This window comes from Pelobates fuscus, chromosome 2 (assembly GCF_036172605.1).
Source record: "Pelobates fuscus isolate aPelFus1 chromosome 2, aPelFus1.pri, whole genome shotgun sequence".
In the NCBI taxonomy this organism is placed as follows: Eukaryota; Metazoa; Chordata; class Amphibia; order Anura; family Pelobatidae; genus Pelobates; species Pelobates fuscus.
The window spans coordinates 214685859-214707759 of record NC_086318.1 but is presented as its reverse complement, the minus strand read 5'-3'; the positions used below and the strand labels follow the sequence as shown (position 1 = coordinate 214707759).

General features: G+C 38.1%; 1 protein-coding gene across 1 annotated transcript; it reads left to right on the top strand.

The window, feature by feature from the left end:
- The first annotated feature begins 355 nt into the window (after window positions 1–355).
- On the top strand, window positions 356–21779 carry C2H6orf58 (chromosome 2 C6orf58 homolog). Its single transcript, XM_063443166.1, has 6 exons — window positions 356–758; window positions 1326–1412; window positions 7522–7706; window positions 13040–13170; window positions 16674–16912; window positions 20929–21779. Exons 1-6 carry the CDS (start codon window positions 449–451, stop codon window positions 21108–21110), a joined length of 1134 nt encoding a protein of 377 aa, XP_063299236.1. The 5' UTR covers window positions 356–448; the 3' UTR covers window positions 21111–21779.
- The last annotated feature ends 122 nt before the right edge of the window (window positions 21780–21901 follow it).

The window sequence follows — 21901 nt, the reverse complement described above, 5'->3', positions numbered from 1 at the left end:
ACTAAGGTTACTCGGGCAACTTCATCTCAGTGAAGTGGCCTGGGTGCAATGGGCCTGTCAATTTAACCATTTAACCATTTCAACCATTCAACCATTCAAGGTAAAATATTTCTAAATTTGCAAAAACTACAATGTTTAACATTAGCGGTTATACACACCTTCATTTGTCTTGATTCTTCATTGTTGTTCTTGTTTTTTTTTCAAAAATGTTCTGGAGTTATTTTGGGGACAATGTCAAGTGACTAATTCCAAGTACAGACAGATTATTTGCTTAGCAAACACAGATGGTTAAAAAGTCACCACACTATCCAATTCTCTTTTGCTGTTATAATGATTTACCTGAAAAAGCAGCAGATGACTTTTGGAGACAAAGTTTAAAACACATATATAAAGCTTCACGCATTCAGTCGTTATAATATTGCTGCATATCTAACAGTGTATATTCCAGATGGATCTCCTGTATAAACGAAATCTATCACTGCTTATATGGATAAGTTTGTGTTTAAGCAAAGCCGATGTTACAGCTTATAATGGAGATGGATACCCCCCTTTGTGGAATATAACTTCAGGAAACATAGAGGATTTCCGCAATGAGGCTAACAAAACAACTATCAATTTCTGGAATTATTTAGACAGAATGTCGGCATATAGAATTTTGCTAAATGTTTCTGGAAATCTCTTGAATATGACTGAAACAGAAAATAAGAGAAATGTGCTGTGGGGATTGCCTTTACAGCACGGCTGGCAGTACCAAACAGGTAACTGTGTCCGATAACGTGTCAAGCTAATTCTATCAAATAGGAGGAAACAATAAATAATATAACAATTTATAAATGTAGCATAAAATTAGTTGCCAGAGCTAGATCTCAAATTTACCAAATGTAAGGCATGCAGTGCATTGTGGGAGTTGCAGTTCAGTAGTTCTCTGAATTATAACTGAAGATTTAACAACTTAAGTTTAATATGTGGTATGATGCAAAAGGGAGCTCGAAATGGAATGTTAAACTTTGAAGTGTTATAGATCAACTTTTCAAAAACTTTTATTTTTACTGTATAGTGAATTGCATCATTTTAACACAAGAAATAGCCCTGAAATAAAATGGGATATCATTTTTGTCACACTTTGCTGTTTTGTTTTGTTGTTAGCAATTGTTTGGTAATGTTTTCTTGGTTTGGGGTATGCCTATGTAAAATATGGTACTAAATTGCCATACAGAGTTCATACTGTCTTAAAAGGACACAGCAAAACAACTTTAGCTTAATGAAGCATTTTTGGTGTATAGATCATGTCTTATGACTCAATTTTCTGCCATTTTCATATATAGGGAGGTTAGAGGATACATCAAAGATGGAGACTCGTGCACATAGAAGCATGGACCGAACTATGATTTCACCAAGAAGCTGGTGGGCTTGTGAGTAGCATATGTAAAAATCACATTTGTTTTCCTACTATTACTTAACTTGTACACACTAAAAAATATATATATGTTTAATTTAAACACTTGGATCTCTTGAGGAAAGGATCACTTTCAAATATGATTTATGAATGTCTTTCAGAATTGGGTTTATCATCCCTTGTGGTAAATCAATTACATATACAAAACAAGCCAACTTGTATTTATTTTTGTCTCTTACCTTGCACAGTTTGTCTGTTCATGTGTTTGAAATATACACATTCACATTCAATTAATTTAATTGCAATATAGGTATTAGCCTTTTACTTGGCTAAAGGCAACTTCCAACTTGTTGAGGTAGAGAAACTCAGTCTCACACATGCACGTTATCATAATTTACACAAATGCTTGAAAACATAGTCATACTCACGCATGCATAAATATGATTACACACTCACACCCATGAATGAAGACATATGCATAACCACTCTGATATATGCAAACACACGCACACAAGTATATGAATAGGGCTTCCAAGTGGGTCATTTTATTTAAAAGGGTTCCTCTGAGATCTGTGATAGAGTGTTCTAAATTATGAAGAATAGTTCATGGCAGGGCCCAGTGGGAATGGAGGGATCAGTGCTCAGTAAGCTTTCTGGCTAACCCTCTGTGGCCTTTGAGAAGATATGACTTGGTAGGCCTCCAGGCAGGTCTTGATGTGATTCTGATGATGGGGATATACAATGCCTCCTGAGCCTCAGGTAACTAATTTTTTTACCATCATCAATTTACAACAATGTATTATTTTATACTATCTTTTGGAGATTTTTAATTTTTTAAGGGATTTAAATTGCCAGTGACTAAGGACTTGTGGCTATTGCTTGGCATTACTCAGCAAATGCATGACAGGTGCATAATCATATCCCTAGACATTAAGAATAAAAAAAAAACATACATACCCAATAAGACATGGACACCAATATGTTGGGTAAAATTCTATGCACAGCTTTTAATATAATATAATATCAAATTTAATACGAAAAGTCATTGTCAAACAAACACTATGACACAGTATATAACTAACCCCCCACAACATTACAATGACCCCAAATTAACAACATAATGACCTTACCAAGATAACAACATAAATAACATCATGAAACATAATAAAGTGCAAACAACTTGCCTGAATGATCCAGTGCAGGGGTATACTGAGATACCCCTACACCCATAGGTTCTGAGCCACAGGCCAGCTCGAAACCTACCATACCAGCTTTTAAATCACATACCAACTTTTAAAACACATAATTAATTCAATCACTAGTAACAACCCATTCAACCCCCCAATTTACCTATCCAGCACCCGCCGCTGTGACCAGATGAAAGTCTGTGAGAATGAATAGAATTATATGTATCAGCCTGCCCATCCCAAATAGCTAGCCAATCCAAACACACTTACTATAAATGCCCACCTCCTAGCTCTGCCAAGGCCCTAAGCTGTGCTACTCCATGGGCTACAATAACTGCAAGTCTTCAATAGCATTTCCTATATATAGAAACAACACACAAGGAGTGTTGATGGTGCTGATTGCAAAAAGAAATAATGAAATCCTGCTTTTGTTCACCCAGTGTCCAGTGTCTCCCCAAACCACAGAAATAGATAGTAATAATACAAAAAGAGACAATGACAGTGCACACATAAATAGGACCTCCTAATGGAGTTTAGATCCTGGACATCATTTCATACAAGCCTTCAACAGCATTTCTTATATAGATAACAAAAAGGCTTATAAGAACGTGGAAAAAGCTAAATAAATTAACAACATAATGACCTTACCAAGATAACAACATAAATAACATCATGAAACATAATAAAGTGCAAACAACTTGCCTGAATGATCCAGTGCAGGGGTATACTGAGATACCCCTACACCCATAGGTTCTGAGCCACAGGCCAGCTCGAAACCTACCATACCAGCTTTTAAATCACATACCAACTTTTAAAACACATAATTAATTCAATCACTAATAACAACCCATTCAACCCCCCAATTTACCTATCCAGCACCCGCCGCTGTGACCAGATGAAAGTCTGTGAGAATGAATAGAATTATATGTATCAGCCTGCCCATCCCAAATAGCTAGCCAATGCAAACACATTTACTATAAATGCCCACCTCCTAGCTCTGCCAAGGCCCTAAGCTGTGCTACTCCATGGGCTACAATAACTGCAAGTCTTCAATAGCATTTCCTATATATAGAAACAACACACAAGGAGTGTTGATGGTGCTGATTGCAAAAAGAAATAATGAAATCCTGCTTTTGTTCACCCAGTGTCCAGTGTCTCCCCAAACCACAGAAATAGATAGTAATAATACAAAAAGAGACAATGACAGTGCACACATAAATAGGACCTCCTAATGGAGTTTAGATCCTGGACATCATTTCATACAAGCCTTCAACAGCATTTCTTATATAGATAACAAAAAGGCTTATAAGAACGTGGAAAAAGCTAAATAAATTAACAACAAGATAACAACATAAATAACATCATGAAACATAATAAAGTGCAAACAACTTGCCTGAATGATCCAGTGCAGGGGTATACTGAGATACCCCTACACCCATAGGTTCTGAGCCACAGGCCAGCTCGAAACCTACCATACCAGCTTTTAAATCACATACCAACTTTTAAAACACATAATTAATTCAATCACTAATAACAACCCATTCAACCCCCCAATTTACCTATCCAGCACCCGCCGCTGTGACCAGATGAAAGTCTGTGAGAATGAATAGAATTATATGTATCAGCCTGCCCATCCCAAATAGCTAGCCAATCCAAACACACTTACTATAAATGCCCACCTCCTAGCTCTGCCAAGGCCCTAAGCTGTGCTACTCCATGGGCTACAATAACTGCAAGTCTTCAATAGCATTTCCTATATATAGAAACAACACACAAGGAGTGTTGATGGTGCTGATTGCAAAAAGAAATAATGAAATCCTGCTTTTGTTCACCCAGTGTCCAGTGTCTCCCCAAACCACAGAAATAGATAGTAATAATACAAAAAGAGACAATGACAGTGCACACATAAATAGGACCTCCTAATGGAGTTTAGATCCTGGACATCATTTCATACAAGCCTTCAACAGCATTTCTTATATAGATAACAAAAAGGCTTATAAGAACGTGGAAAAAGCTAAATAAATTTACGAACACATATTTAACAAGTATGAAGAGATCCCTGCCTCTTTCACTATTGAAGTTTGGGACAGGAATCGTGAAGCTGCTATTTTGAAAAACACTGTGGAGTATATACACACCATTGAGCTGTTATGATCTGAGCCTCCTCTGGTAGCTCAGGAGTTTTCCTACCTTTTTGGTTATGTTACAATATGACTTTATGAATTAAGCTGTTTTCTATATGTAGGAAATGCTGTTGAAGACTTGCATAAAATCCTATTAGGAGGGTTACTATTTATGTACGTGCTGTCATCCATCCTTTTTTTTTTTTTATTATTGCTGTCTACACTGATCAGCCACAACATTAAAAACACTGACAGGCAGTGGTGTATTTTTGGTTTGTGCTGCCCTAGGCAGGACTAAATTCAGGCCCCCCCAAAATCTAAAGCTCCAAAAAGGTCAGAGTCAGCAACAACCCAGAACCGGTCCACTACTTCAGCCATATCTGAGCACAGCACAAACCTTGAAAGAAAGCATCTAAGCCAAATGAACCCGAGTCGTCTGTGTACAACTGAAGCTACTCGTTAGAAACCTGCCATTCCTGCCAGTAAGTAGGCCTATTGTAGTGAGCTAAAAAGAACTGCCGGACTGCCAAGTCTGCCTTAAGGGGATGAGTGACCTTAATAAAATGATACAGAACTTTCATATCTACTGTGGACAAAGACAGCCACCGGCAGAAAACCGTACCCAAAGGTATGAAGCAACATGCGAATTCCAAGTGACCCAACAAGGCTTGCATAACCCTCAACCTGATCTTTGGGGAGCCCATAATGCTATCAACCACCCTGGACAAAACAACCGTTTTCCCTCCGGAATGAGAAAAAGGCAGTCCCTGGTATATATCTCTATCCCCAGAAAAGGATCAAAAAAGGGTCCAAGGGAAACCTAAAATCAGCACAAACTGCCTGTAAAGTTTTGAGCAAAGTAAGACATACCTGGGAATCAGAAAAAAAAACAGAAAGCAGGTTGCCCCAAATTATTTAATAGATTGTGATTGGCCACAGACAATATAAGTAATAGGAAACAAATAAATAGTAAGCAAGTACTAGCAACAATGGTACAGTCAAAAATATGAAACAAATATATACCAAAAATTATAAAGTAGTACAAAGTTAATATGATCCTTATCAGGGGGATCAAGGCAAGCCTTCTTGAATCCATGTGTACATTTAAAAGAAAACAGAAACAAAGGATCCAATAGTAGCGCTACAGAATTTGCTGGTGCTATATAGATAATAAAATAATAATAATAATGCAATTTGTCAGCTCAAATGGGACACGTACAACACATAGGTGCATAACTGCCAGCTCACATAGAGGGGAACTAAATCCAGCTCCAGTGTATTCAGTGTACAGTGGTTTAGATCCCCACGTGTAGGAAATCTCTTATGTGACCTTCCCAACAGTATAGTAACCCTATGGAACATACAACACAAAAGAAAAAACACAATAGTGCTCTCAGTATAAGTAAGTGTAAAGGTGATAATCAAAACCTTACTTACAATGTTTAGAGCAAGTAGACCACTCTATATATAAAGTGTAGGTGGTATAATATCCCTCTATGATTCTTTGTCTGCAGAAGTAAGAGATTATTGACAGGATGTCTGGTAAAAAAACAACAACCATAAGATAGAAAAAAATATATGGCAATACCAAAGAAATAAGGTACCCAAACAATGCTTTATTGCTTAAAAACAAATTAATATAATCCACAACACATTTCAACCAAAAAAGCTTTAAAATGTGAAAAATGCGGATGTGGATTATAATAATTTGTTATAATTGCTAACAATTAGTACTATTTCTCTTAATTTTACCATGTATTTATTATTGACCTATATCAGGAGATAGAACTCCAATAGACTTCAGTGTATTGCGCCTGAGCAGATGGAACTGGGATGATGGAACTTATTTTTATTTACTTTTTGTCTTACTCGATGGGACTGAACGAAGGAATGGGAGTAACTATAGGATTAGTAATAGCTTTTCCGCATTTTTATGGACTTTAAAGAATAACCTTTGATTGGTACTTTACTATATAACAGCTCCCAATCATGATTTTAGTAACCTCTCAATTCCCATAAATACAAAAGGTTTGGAGTTGTAGACAAGGGGGACCACAGCTCTAGTCTGGTTAACCGAGGTGTGTAGAAAACCTGCTTGCGTATTTCATCTCCCTATCAACATACAGATATTTGAAGAATAGCTGCAAGTGATTGTAACTCCATCTTTCCTTAACATAACTTAATAGGTATCCAAAATGTTCTATTTTATGTCTTGCTAGATTATTTTTTTCCTATATCTACCTTCCCTTTGACAATGTTATGTTTCCCTGTATAGCTATTACTTAATGTTAACACAAGTCCATCTCTCCAAAACAAATCCACTAAACTCATGTCACGGGTTTGTGGTGAATGGGCTCAGTATGCAGCGATTGGACAGAACACAGTCTCTTAACGTTATTCTTTATGGATCAAACATATGATATTAAATGAAAAGTCAGAAAACCACACTAAATAATGTAGGACTAGGACCCTTGCTGGCGGGCAGGAAGCGAGTGTGGCTCACCCTGCACTCAGGGCGTGCCTCTGAAGAGCTGCGGTTCCAACTGGAGGCTGGGAGGAGTGCTTGGCGTATTCCCCACTCCCAGGATGCCAAAGTCCACGTGAGTGAGTCCAGGGCACACACGACTCTCCTGGCATGCAATGACAATTCATAAGTACATCATGAAGATCACTGGCATCTTTGGGAGCATTAGTAAGTCACTGACCATGATAATGTGTCATAAAATGCACTGTATTGTTTTAGCTGGACCATGTTACGAAACACCAGGAAATTATTGATGAATTAACATGTAAACCAACAATTTCTTGATTGCAGGTATGAATTATTATTTGTCAGCCATTCCATTCCTCGGAGCAGTTGATGCAGGATTATTTAAAGGGATTACACATGAAATAGAGCTAACTTACCCAGACGAATCTGAATCTGATTTTTGTTACAGCATTAAAGACTGTAAGGCTTCTTCTTCAGAGGCTATGGAAGAGTGGAAAACCTTTTTTGAGGTATTTTCTAATATATATTACCTACTTAATGTGTTTTACGTTTCACGTGTTGCATGTTAATAACTAAAGCAATTTCATCCTATATTGTAAAGGTGCATATATTGTATCAGCACTACATTTCTAAATAGCATTTGTAATGTTAGGGATTTATTATAACTGTAAGCTGTATACAAAGCCACTATATAAACATGTGCACAGATATATGCTGCTGAATTAGAAGGATATGCCCATACCAGAGGCGCAGGAAACAGCTAAGCAAAGACTGACAGCACTGGCAACCAGACTGAGCAGATACACCAGAGCAGCAGAGGCTAAGAGAATCAATGCCCTCTTTACCAGAGAACTATCCAAGGTGTATGCACAGCTACAGAGTAAGCACCACAGCTCCTCGCAAAACCCACCCAGAACTGAGACTGAACAGTACTGGAAGTATATCTGAGAGAAAGAAGCATCTCATAACACCGAGGCCCAGTGGCTACTAGACATGAAATAAGACCACTGCATGCTGGCAGAACAGGAACCAGTCACCATCACAGTTGAAGATATCCAACAGAGAGCAGCACTCATGAAGAGTTGGTCAGCCCCACGACCTGACAGGATCCACAACTACTTGATAAAGAAGTAAACAGCACTGCATGAATGCCTAGCAGCACAAATGAACCAGCTACTTGCAACAGGCTCCCACCCTGACTGGCTAACACAAGGCAGAACAATACTGGTCATGAAGGACCCTCAGAAGGGAACAGCACCATCCAACTACTGACCAATAACCTGCCTCCCCACAACATGGAAACTCCTGTCAGGCATCATAGCCTCCAAGATCCAAGGGCATATGAGTCAATATATGAGCAATACTCAGAACGGGATGGGAAACAACACCAGATGATCAAAACACCAACTACTGGTAGACCAAGCAGTTACAAAGGATTCTAAGACCAGACAGACAATCTGTGTATGGCCTGGATTGACTACAAGAAAGCCTATGACACAATGCCACACACGTGGATACTGGAGTGCTTGGCTCTCTACAAGATCATCAAGGCAATAAGAGCCTTCATCATGAACTTGATGGGCAAGTGGAAAACAACTCTAGAAGCCAATTCCAGGACAATAACGCAAGTGAACATCAAATGTGGCATATACCAAGGTGATGCACTATCCCCAATGCTGTTCTGCATAGGCCTCAACCCCCTTAGCCAGATCATCAAGAAGAGTGGATATGGATACAGGTTCAAGAGTGGAGCTACCGTCAGCCACCTAGTCTACATGGACGAAATCAAGCTGTATGCCAAGAATGAGCGGGACATTGACTCTCTCATCCACCTAACTAGGATATACAGCAAAGACATCGGAATGTCATTCGGACTAGAGAAGTGCGGGCAGATGATAGCAAAAAGAGGAAAGATGATCAGGACAGACGGAGTTGAAGTTCCAGAAGGCCAAATAGAAAATGTAGAAAACAGCTACAAGTACATGGGGGTACCACAAACGCCTGGTAACCATGAGGAAGAGGCAAGGAGATTAGCAACATCCAAGTACCTACCTGTCTAAATCTGTGTTAGTGAGCACTTCTCCTTTGCCGAGATAATTCATCCACCTCACAGGTGTGGCATATCAAGATGCTGATTAGACAGCATTATTATTGCAAAGGTGTGCCTTAGGCTGGCCACAATAAACTCCTTTGCATAGAGTTGATCAGGTTGTTGATTGTGGCATGTGAAATGTTGGTCCACTCCTCATCAATGCCTGTGTGAAGTTGCTGGATATTGGCAGGACCTGAAACACACTGTCATATATGCCAATCCAGAGCATCCCAAACATGCTCATTGGGTGACATGTCCGGTGAGTATGCTGGCTATGCAAGAACTGGAATGTTTTTTAGCTTCTAGGAATTGTGTACAGATCCTTGCAACATGGGGCTGTGCATTATCAATTTTAGTTTTAAAATACATACATTTCATAAACTTGTCATGTGTTGCTACAGTGGCTACTATAAAACCTCAAATTCAATATATGATATAATTATAAAACTCAGAAACTTTTTGCTTGACATATTTAATACTTTGTATGCCAGGGAAGTTCTGGCTAAGGCTGTGTAAACTGAAATGAAAGTAGTTTAACTCCTAAATGACAGAGAATTGAACAGTTAGATTGCAGCACCTATACACTAAAATTGCTCCATTACAGGGACACTATAGTCACCAAAACAATGTTAATTTATTGAAGACATTTTGGTATATAGATCATGCTCCTACAGTCTAACTGCTCAATTCTCTGCCATTTAGGAGTTAAATCAATTTGTTTATGCAACTTTAGCCATACTACCCTGCATCTGACTTACACAGCCTTCCTAATAACTTCCTGTAAAGTGAGTTCTAATGTTTACAATTCCTTTATTGCACAGTCTGCTTAATTTATAATTAAGCCAATAGCCAATAGCTTGCTAGACCTTGCAGGAACCTCCTGTGTGTGATTAAAGTTCAATGTACACAGCAGGAGATAAAAACCTCTAAAGGAAATTGACATCTGATTAAAATTAAACATTTTTTTTTCATGCAAACTAGGTGTGAACAGGGATGCATGGACACAGGGCCAGAGCGTCCATAAGGCGGCACAGGCGGCCACCTTAGGGCGCACCGGCTCTGGGGGCGTAAGATTTCAGTGACCGACAGGAGGGAAGCTCTCCCTCCTGCCAGGCCACCTTCTGGACCCCCGGCGCGGCGTGCGGCAGTGGTATAATCTGAGGCGGCGATGGAGCTCTATTCTCCCGGCTCTGCTCCCTCGCTTGCCGTTTGCTGATGCCACGGGAGCCGGAATATGAGTTGTATTCCGGCTCCCGGCATCAGTAGACAGCCTGTGAGGGAGCAGAGCGAGGAGAATAGAGCTCCCTCGCCGCCACTGATTATACCACTGCCGCACGCTGCCAAGCAGCCCCACTGGACCCCAGGGACAGATCCACTCCAGGTAGGGAGGCTGGGTGAAAAAATTTTATTTACAAAATTAATAATTAGTGAGTGTATGTGATGTGTATCTGTGTCTGTGAGGGAGTGTATGTGTATTTGTGAGTGAGTGTGTCTGTGAGTGAGTGTGTGTGTGTGTATGTGTAAGTGAGTGTGTGTGTGTGTGTGTGTGTGTGTGTGTGTGTGTGTGTGTCTGTGAGTGATTGTATGAGTGTGTGTGCATGTGAGTATATATCTGAGTGTATGAGTGTGTCTGTCAGCATGTGAGTGTGTTTGTCAGTGTATGAGTGTGTGTCTGTCGTAAGTGTCTGTCAAATCAGTGAGAGTATGTTTGTTATTGAGTCTGTGTGTGACTATCAGTATCTGTCAATAAGTGTCAATCAGCGTGTGTCTGTCAGTGTGTGTGTGTGTGTGTGTGTGTGTGAATGACTTAGTGTGTGTCAGATCAGAAAATAGTGTGCGCTAAAGGGTCACTTCTCTGAAGTCAGATGTTTTTTGCGAGTGGTGGGTTATGCCAACAAAGCAACCCGTCGTCAGAAGAAGCCCAGGTAGGCGGGCTAAACGCGTCACACAGACGTCACTGGAGAGGTGGACCCAGAAGTGATCACGTGATCGGGACGGACGACACCCGGAAGTGACTGTTTGCAAGCGTTTCATTTGATGTACACATTCTCTTATGTGGGTAGCTTTGTTGGCATAACCCACCACTCGCAAAAAATATCTGACTTCAGAGAACACACCATTTGGATTCTAACTACACTGAGTGGGATATTTCCCTCTCAAGTGGAGCATTGCAAACCCAGAGCCAGGGGTGATGGGGCTCTGGTAAATGTGAGTGTTTTCCCTCACATCCTCCATTTTTATATTTTACTGTCCAGATAGTCTGCACTACTTTACGTCCTTATTTATTTGCAGATTTATTGTCATCAGTTTTAGCGCGCTCTTTTGGTAAACATTATTGATATTTGTGTATACTTTTTGTATCACTGTGGTTTAGTGCAGCTATACTGAGTGCTTTATTGCCTCCATAGTGCTCACACACTGCTGGTCTCTAAGAGTAAATCATGGTTGAGGTTCCAGGTTTGAGACTGCATTTCTGCAAATGGTGTTGGGAATTAGATCAGAATTATGATTCTCCGCAATGCTGAGAAGTACAGGCAGACTATTATCCATCACGCAATACCATCAGGGGAAACGTCCAATTGGCCCCAAATTTACTCTGCCGGCCCCAAACATACAGCCAAAATCATTAAGAAATATACATAAGTGTTATAAGAATTTTCTTTAATTTAAAGAAACAGAAGGAGTCCTGGAAGTAATGGTATGGCCCACATGAAGCCCCTATATCAACATAATCGACTCTGTCTGGGATTACATGAAGAGATAGAGGCAACTGAGGTTGCTTAACCCCTTAAGGACCAAACTTCTGGAATAAAATGGAATCATGACATGTCACACATGTCGTGTGTCCTTAAGGGGTTAAATACACAGAATAACTGTTAGTTTTTCAAGATGTTTTGAACAACCTACTAGCCAAGCTTTATAAAACTGTGTGCAAATGTGTGTAGAAAAATCAATGTTGTTTTGAAGGCAAATGGTGGCCTCACCAAATATTTGATTTGTTTCTTCTGTCCACTCACTTTGCAGTGTGTTAATTAATAAAAAAATAAACTAAGAACATTTCTTTTTTTGAAAGCATTCTTATGTAACAGATTTTTTTTTTACATCTGCCTAAAGCTTTTGCACAATGCTGTATTTTAGTATGAAGTCATTTATAACAAACCAAACTACAATATTCTACCATTAATTTGTCATTTTCCTGTATCTAGAAATGATAGATATATACATAATATATATTGAGTATATGATATGTTATATCATTATATAATGCTAAATAAGATATTTTATCAAACATATAAACAATAAATCAATTAATCAATCTTCACTTTTGGAATGATTACAATTAGAAGTAAAAATACATTTAGGGTTACTGTTAGAATAAGATTTTGTGTTAGTCCATAACCCTAATAGTAACAATAACCTTATATGTACAACCCTCCTCTTTTTTAATGTTCTTCCTATTCTTCCCAACCTATTCCATTACTATTTACAGCAACACCCTTTTATCTATTTTTCTTCCATAGAAGGGTGCTTTCTTCTATATGCTCCAGTTTTACAGAAGTTTTTATGACTTATTGTTGATGACAACATAAGAGTATGGTGCAAATGCCTTACTTTCTCCAAGTTTGTCTCTGATTATTGCAGTGAAGACTTATAGAGCGGATTCTGACGGGGTTGTGAGACAGCACAATAATATAAAGTGGTAATTTTCATATATTGTGTTTGTTTTTTCCGGTACTTAAATGTTCGTAGTTTATAAAGTCATCAAGTCAAAGAACTGAAGGACCTTCACCGCAATCTCCAAAGGAAGATGAAATCTTGCTGCAAATGTGGAAAGCTCACGTTGAATCTATAAAGAGCGGACTCACAAAATGTTCAAAACGGTAAAGCAATGTTAAGAAGTGCATATTGTTCTGAACTGAATTACTTGTAACCCCACAAACAAATAAGAGACAGCCTGTGTCAGCCACATTCCTTATTTAACATGTTTATTTATGCAACAATTATTATTGGAATACACGCTACTGGTAATTCATATTCCCTTGCAATCCAAGACCTAGTCCGTACCTCCACAAGCTTTCATCTATCTATAATAAGAATGCATTTTTCTAATTACACTTACTGTCTTAAATATAATTACATTATAATATATGTAAAAACATGCTGGGGATTTCCAGTAACTACAATGAACCAATATTTCCTTATTAATCAGGAGTGAGACTAGTGTATTCCTCTTTCTAGCTAAGCCAATTCACATCGGGTGGGGATTACCAATAAGTATTGTGTTTACTGGGCATCATGACAAGACAATTTCCCTTACATTACCTTTTTTCATGTACTTTTCCACCTATCTAGATACATTGGCAGATATTTATCAAAGTGTTCTGTTTTGAAAAGTGAGGTAATCCTCATGGAAACCAGTACAACCAGCAGGCCTATTCTGTTGGTGACTCACCTTTTACATTTTTGTAGCACTTTTTGGAATAGAATACTTTGATAAACCTCCCCATTGTGCAGAGTCTTCTGACACATTTTAATATTGGGGGTTGGTGGTGGTACCATAAAAGGGACACTATAGTCACCAAACCACAACAGCTTAATGTAGTGGTTCTTGTGCCTATAGCATATTCCTAAAAGCTCAGCAATGCAAAGACTGTTTACATTGCTGCCTAGTAACACCTCTAGTGACAGTCACTCAGATGGACACTAGAGGTGCTTCCTATGTCAGTGCTGCACTGTGTGCATTGGAGATGCTGAACGTTACCCATAGAGATGCATTGATTCAATGCATCTCTATAAGGAGATGCTGATTGGCGCAGCGGGGTATTTTGCCATGCATGCTCAATAGCCTCCAAATATGATCTCAGCCATGGAAGTTGGGCCAGCAGCAGCGAGACCATCATGGTGATGGAAAAAAAAGGTAAAAACCCTGCCACTATTTGTGACACCCTCTCCAACAGATAGAGAAAGCAAAGGGGTTTCAGTCCCCTGTCTGTACTTCTTTAACTGGGAACGACCATAATTTACCAAATCCCCTTGTGTGTAGTCCTTCCCCTAATGTAAATAGTAACAATCAGTTGAGTGCCCAGTCACCAAAGTGTCCCTTTTTTAAAATAAATAATACCATACTTGTTTATCTCAAAGTAAGAATAGGAAAGGTCACTATCTTTCATCATTTTTAATAAATGGTAATATCCAGCAAACTAATAAAAAATGTAGTTCAGTCTAGTTAAATAAAGGCCTTCTTCTTTTCAAGAAATACACTCCAATATGAATAAAAGGTGATTACACATGTTTATGGTAATTGTAATAATTTGTGGAGCTTGTTTCATTTCAGAACACTTTGTTTTGTAATGTCATATTTTCTAAGGCACTATCATTGTTCTTGACTAATGTGAGTTGTGTTTGGAATTCAAAGTGAATTTACCATTTCAAGCCAAAACAGTCAAACTGGAAAAATTATTCAAGCCAGCTATGCTTCCAGTTTGTCTATTTTGGCTTAAAATTCACTTGAAAATTGCAGACAATTCTCACTTTAGTGAAAAACCCGTGCATATGTTTGGGATCAACAAATGTTTGACACCTTTGCTGTGTTTGAGCAACTGTTTTAATGCACACTATATACAGATACAAAATATTCTGATATCCCTGGGGTTTGGGAATTTTTCCATCATGATAATCTACTTGTCCTGACACATAAGATAACTTCAGATCACCATGTCTGCCTAGAGTCCTGCACATTAAAAGTATTATTTACAAATATCTTAATTGTTCGGCATTAAATCCAAATACAAAACTGAGACAAAAACTAATCCCGACAAATTATCTAAATTACAACCTCCAAGAAACAGATTTTTCTCTAAGTATTTCTATGAGATTTACATTGTGGAAATTCAGGTTTTTTTTTCTTTTAATGAATAACTCTCTTACCCTTTCACTCCCCCTCAATAGTCTCTTCTTCTGCACCCTCCATTGTATGTGTTGTGACTATGTAAAATGTAAGTGTGTAATACGTGCATCTTGCTTGCTTATAATGTGTTTTTGTTTAATCTGTGTGTGATATCTATGTTGTGTGTAAGTTATATGTGGTGTTTCCTGCCTGTGTGTAACATGCACAGTGCTGTGTGTTTGATGTTTGCTGGCTGTTTTTAGTGTGTATAGGACTTTTCCTGGCCCTGTAATGTGTGTGATGTTTGCTGGCTGTGTGTAGTGTGCGTGTAATGTGCAATTAACATGCTTGTGTACTCTGCTTTGCACCCTATTGCAGTGAGTGGGCTATGGTCCCTGGGGTTAAATTCCATGGTGGTTGAGAGAGGGAGTGTATGGTCTGCACTATGTAAGCCACGGTGTCTCTTTGTCCCCCCAGCCACTGTGTCGTTTTGTCAGTGCACCCTAAGCGATTACATAGCTTGCCTAGCGGTAGCACCGGCCCTGACCAAGAGCAAAGATGGTCATCCGCAGATCCCCAACTATTGTAGCATTACACCTTCCATGAAGCTTCCTCAGCATTAGGACTGGCAACGCCTCACATGAGATACAGTTCTAAAATAGCTGGTGATCTACCTTTGGTCTGTCTTGATTTAAAGGTTGCTGCAGAGGCTCATTTTTGCAACACACAAGATATTCTGCATACATGCTCTTATACACTTTCTGGTTAGTGTTTCCCTTTTCTCCTTTTTAACCATGCTAGATAACATTGAAAGTATAAACCATCTCATAGAAAAATAATATATTTTCCAGTACAAGTTGTTTGGTTGTTGGGTCTTCACACTCTCTAGATGAAAAGCACAAGCAATATCAATCATTAGCTTTTATAAGAGAAAGGATAACAATTGTATTTTCTTTTGTGAGTGAAAGAATCATCAGTATTTTCAGCTCTCAACAGTGTTTGAAAATTGCTCCGAAGTCCAATTCCTCATCCTTCAAAAATGATCTCTCTGATATACCCATGGTTAGTGCAGACAACAGATTCTTTTACAGCTGATAGAACTTTGTCCTTTGAAGTTGCTTCTGTAATGGAGTCACAAAAAGAAAATGAGTTTGGAACTTTTTATTGAGGCATTCGCATATTTATTTACAGCTGTAAAAAATGAAATATTATTCATTGGATGTTGTTTAATGCAATGGTATACATAAAGTTCAAAACCTGCAGGTTACGAGAAAGACGACAGAAAACCTAAAGAAAATAAATACATTACCTATCATTACATTATTTAGACCTACCATTTTCCCAGAATGCACCTTGAATTATCTTCCCACTTGTTTGTATGGTGTTTAGAATGTCCCTTTAGGTGCTATTTCATGTTCTAAAAGTCACACGTGTGAATAATGCACACTATAACATAATGTTCAAAAGAGTTTTGTTTTTATATGCTTTTTTATGTAGACTAAATTATTTGTCAACACAAGAAAGAACCTTTGGAAGAAGCTGGGCAACAGCTGTTGAATTTATAGCAGCAACACAATTTTCCACGGACTTTGAAAACACTAATACATTTCAAGTTTATCTACCCCACCGGCTACTCACGGAAGAGGATAAAGCTCCTAACATTGCTGACTTCACACAAGGGCAAAATATGGTCTTGTCTTCTTTGCAGTTGATCAATAAAGTAAACACATTTTCAGGTAGGTCAACTTTTGTTTGCATCCAAACTCTGAGTGACATTGTTACTTTGTAACTAAAACCATGGAGGGCTATTTACTAAAGTGAGAATTCAAAATGAATCAACGTGAATTTCAAAATTAAAATGTATTATGTATTTTTTTTATTGGGGTTATATCTAAAATCAGTTAGGAGACACTCACAGCACTAGCTAGAACACCAGAATGTGCCCACAGTACCAGATTGCACCCACAACACTTCCGCACCTTATACATGCCAGTAATAATAATAATAATAATAATAATAATAATAAAAAACGGCCCTGGAGAGGGACCCTAACAGAGGTCATCTCAGCATCCGTTAGAGAGTCTGCTGGGAAAAAAAAATCATCTGTGTGTCTCTTAACCCCCGTTTTGTGTTTCTTATTCCATCTTTTGAATGTCTTACCCCTCTTAGTGTATTTATTACTTAGAGTATCTATTACTTTCCCCGTACTATATCCTCCATTTTTCCCCTTGTGTGTCTCTTTCCCGTTTGTGTGTTTAACTTTCCCCCAGCCCCTTTGTGTGTCATTGTCCCCTTCCACAGTTCCTCTGCTAGTCTCTTGATCTTCTTCCCAGCCCCTCTGTGTCATTGTCCCTTTCTCCAGCTTCCCTGTGTGTGTCATTGTTCACTTCCCAAGCTCCTCTGTGTCTCTATCCCCATCCCCAGCTCCTCTGTGTGTCATTGTCCTCTACTCCAGCCCCTCTGTGTGTTCCTATCCCCTGCCTAGCCCATCAGTGTGTCATTGTCCCCTTCCCCAGCCCCTCTCTTTGTCATTATCTTCTTCTCCATTCCCTCTGTGTTTCTGTTCCCCACCCCTAAACTGCTAAATACAGATACACACACCTTGACATACAGATGCGCACACACACACACACACACAGATACACACTGTGTGTGTATCTGTGTGCCAGTGTGTGTGTGTATCTGTGTGTCAGATATACAACTGGCACATACAAGCACAGATATACACACCTTGACACACACCGGAACATAAAAAATAGAACAGCGCAATTGGGGGCGGGGGTTCCACAACGTTGATACACTATGTCAAAGGGTTCCACTGGAAAAATTAATTGGGAACCCCTGGTCTCAGGCAAAGTAAAAAGATTTTCTTACCGTAAGAACAATAAGGATGTGAAATTCCTTGCCTGAAGAAGTGGTTTTATCAGAATCAGATGTTTAACCCCTTAAGGACACATGACGTGTGTGACACGTCATGATTCCTTTTTATTCCAGAAGTTTGGTCCTTAAGGGTTTAAACAGCCACTAGATACATACTTGCAAAAACATAATATAAATTACCGTATATATAATTTTTCAAGTGTAGGGTAATAGCTTCTTGATCCGATGATAAATCTGACTGCCATTCTAGGGTCAAGAGGGAATTTTCTTTTTCTAGTTTGTTGCAAAATTGGAAGTGCTTCAAGCTGTTTGTTTTTTGCCTTTTCTTGGATCAACAGCAAAAAAACAAATGTGAGGAAGTCTGAACTTGATGGACACAAGTCTCTTTTCAGCCTATATGGTTATTGTTTTTTGATAAATCTTTTTGAAAAATTTTCAAACAGTATTGAATAATTTGGAAAGCTTATTAAATCAAGGCCTATATTTCCAAAAAAAACAAAAAACAAAAAAAAAAACAGTTGTTACTGCTTAGGGTTGCCTTTCCCCATGTGCCTAACCAGCCTTCAGGCATCATTGTATAGAGGAAAATGATCAAACTATCAGGAAATTTAACCACCAATAGAATGTGCCTTCCAGTTTTGTTCCATGGTGACTGACTCATTTTTGCATGACTTTTCTGTTCATTGCACTTAGATATATCTGCCCCATATACCACAATAGCTGGAGATACAGAAATTAGGTATTTCTCAGAACGTAGGATGTAGATGTAACAACTATATTGACAATGCTCTATTTGCTGTAGCACGGTATTGAATGTTTCACTTCAGCAATCATATTCAGCATGTAAATCTTATAAATTCGACTGCCACAAGTCATCTCAAGGAAGATTTGCTATTTGCATTATTGTTATGGTAATACTTCTTGCCAAACTTTATATATTTTAATGGGTAATTGAATGTAAAGTTTGCTGACTTAATATTCCATGATGAATAATTGAATACTTCCACTACAAATGTAATTTTCTAAACTGATTTAGTCAAATATATTTTGAATTATTCTAAGAACATTCTTTTGAATTGCTCCCTTCTTACAGTTTATTCATTGGCTTATGGCAACTAAGAAACATGGTTGAAGTTTTACCTGTTCAGTCCATTCATAAGTTAGATAACTTTGACATTGGGTCTTAAATATGGAAATTGAGGTGTGGTACAATTATTTATAATACAATAATGCTTCAAAAAGTTTTTTTTTTTATATGAATATCAACAGAGATTCCTTATACTGGAAGTGTAAATTATCTATTTTAGTTTTTTTAAAGAAAATGATCAATTTCTAATAAAATCACAATTCATGCCCATCTATCGAAATGCATCCTCCACTCACAGTCTTTCTACTGTACAAAATGTTCAACTAATAACTCAGTCTATTATTTCATCTTTGCTTTTCCCGTGATGAGGTTTGTGCATTACTTAAATAACACGGGTACTTTATCCATTGAGAGGGTTCAAAATGAACACTTTTTCTAATGGGTTTTTGTCTACTCTTACATATACCATATATATGGGATTGTTGTGATATTTCCTGTCTAAAATCTGAGCAAAGATGTCTGTCTATATTATATACCAATCATTTTGCAAGGTATTTATTTTCAGTGATATATGGTTCATTAACAAGGAAATTCTAATTATAAGAAACTATTTTTTTAAAAAAAACCATAAAAAATAGTTGGTTTTAAGCATATTTGGTAGCTTAGCTACTCTGACCCACACTAGGAGAAGGAAGAATAGTTATTAACTTTTTTTTATTTATTTACCATGATTATACCAGTATAAAGAGACTTTTCACTTCTTAAAGCTGCTACACATTTAAGCTGCTATTTATTTATGTATTGATTTTTATTTTTATTTTGTATACTGTTATTTTATTAATTTGTCAATGTTTTACTTAGCATGTGCACAGGTTTTTTTTTTTAAAGGGACTCTCCAGTGCTTTTTTTTTAAAGGGACTCTCCAGTGCCAGGAAAACAATCAGTTTTCCTGGCACTGCAGGTCCTCTCTCCCTCCACCTCCCATCCCCAGTTGCTGAAGGGGTGAAAACCCCTTCAGTGACTTACCAGAGGCAGTAACATGTCCCTCGTTGCTGCTATTTCCTCCGCCCACGCTCCTCCTCTTCATCACGTCAGCTGGCGGGGGAGACCTAATGCGCATGCACGGCAATGCCACGCACGCGCATTAGATCTCCCCATAGGAAAGCATTGTAAATGCTTTTCAATGCTTTCCTGTGGGGATTTTAGCGACGTTGGAGGTCCTCACATAGTGTGAGGACGTCCAGCGACGCTATAGCACAGATAATCTGTGCTATAATCCAGGACGTGCCCTCTAGTGGCTGTCTAGTAGACAGCCACTAGAGGAGGAGTTAACCCGGCAAGGTAATTATTGCAGTTTATAAAAACTGCAATAATTACACCTGCAGGGTTAAGGGTAGTGGGAGTTGGCACCCAGACCACTCCAATGGGCAAAAGTGGTCTGAGTGCCTGGAGTGTCCCATTAAAGGTTTTTATTTATTTGTTTTATTAATATAAGAAACACTATTAATTTCAATAAATAGTTTGTTTTAATATTTAACTAGTCTCTTTATCCTGCATTAAAGGGAAACTCCAGTGCCCGGAAAACAATCCGTTTTGGGCTAATATATATTTATAATTCAGTGTTTATACTCATTGTGAACCCTGTCTGTCTCATAGATCAGCTAAATAATTAAAGCCAGTGTTCACTTTCTGAGCACTGTGGACAATGTCCCCTTAAGCGTCATTAGTAATGCAGATTAATTTGTTTATTGCTACACTTATGCAAACATATCTTTTTCGTTTAAGGTGGTCATTTGCTGCAACTGTGGAAGAAAGCAATGTGCTCAGAAGATGGCAGAATAATAGGTCGAGAGCTTATTCAAAATATAGCTACAGAACCAGGATTTGCAGTTTCAAAAATGATTGCAATAATTAAAGAGCTCATCAAAAACGTTGCATGCGACGTGTTAAAGAAAAAAGAAAAATAGATCATGAAAAAAATTATTTTAAAGATAATCCGATTGTGAAAATGCCTTGTTGACACAGTCTTAATAAGTCAATGCTGTTCCACCTAATTTTCCAATTAGTAACTCTTGTTTAGCTCATTCCCTTCTCATTAAGAAATGCCTTGCTGGAAATATAAACAAGGACTCTGCTAATTAGTGTTCTAAGTGATTGTAAGAGGGGAGATTAATACAAAGCAGAGCAAATAACTGGACTGAAACAGAATTCACCTCATCTACGAGGTTGCCTGGCATAGAATGAGCTTGTCAATTGCACAATAGTGTTCGGTGAATGCTGTGCTATAATAACAGGATACTTTCTGTACTGACTTCATTAAGTGTTTGCTGTCAAATAAGAGCAAACAGCAATCTCTTTAGATCTCACTTCACTGAACTGTGATAGCCTTATAACAGCCAACGCTGCATATTATGTACGCTAAAACACAATTGTTTGTTTTACATTTTCTTTGATCATGTTGTACCTGAATAATGTATTATAAGTTAAAATATCGGTAAAGGATACACATCTCAATGTAACTGAAGTTATAGCATATCAATCCAGCTACAATGATGCTGGCTTTTGGAACAAGTCTCATGCTCTCAAACCCTTCGGTTGCATTTTCATTGATTAATAAAAATTATAACAAAAAATTATGGTTTTTTTTTTAAGTCCATACATAACAGGGAGTTTTGTGCAAGTTTGATTAAATGTAACTTTGACCTTTAATATCTCCAGACATAACTTTCAATTACATGGTGTCATTCAATAGACACAC

Bases quoted from the DNA above. Each gene is read 5' to 3' on its own strand.
- C2H6orf58 (XM_063443166.1), top strand. From the start codon at position 449: ATGGATCTCCTGTATAAACGAAATCTATCACTGCTTATATGGATAAGT. The intron at 759-1,325 runs GTAACTGTGTCC...TTTCATATATAG, and splicing joins CGGCTGGCAGTACCAAACAG to GGAGGTTAGAGGATACATCA. The intron at 16,913-20,928 runs GTAGGTCAACTT...TTTTCGTTTAAG, and splicing joins TAAAGTAAACACATTTTCAG to GTGGTCATTTGCTGCAACTG.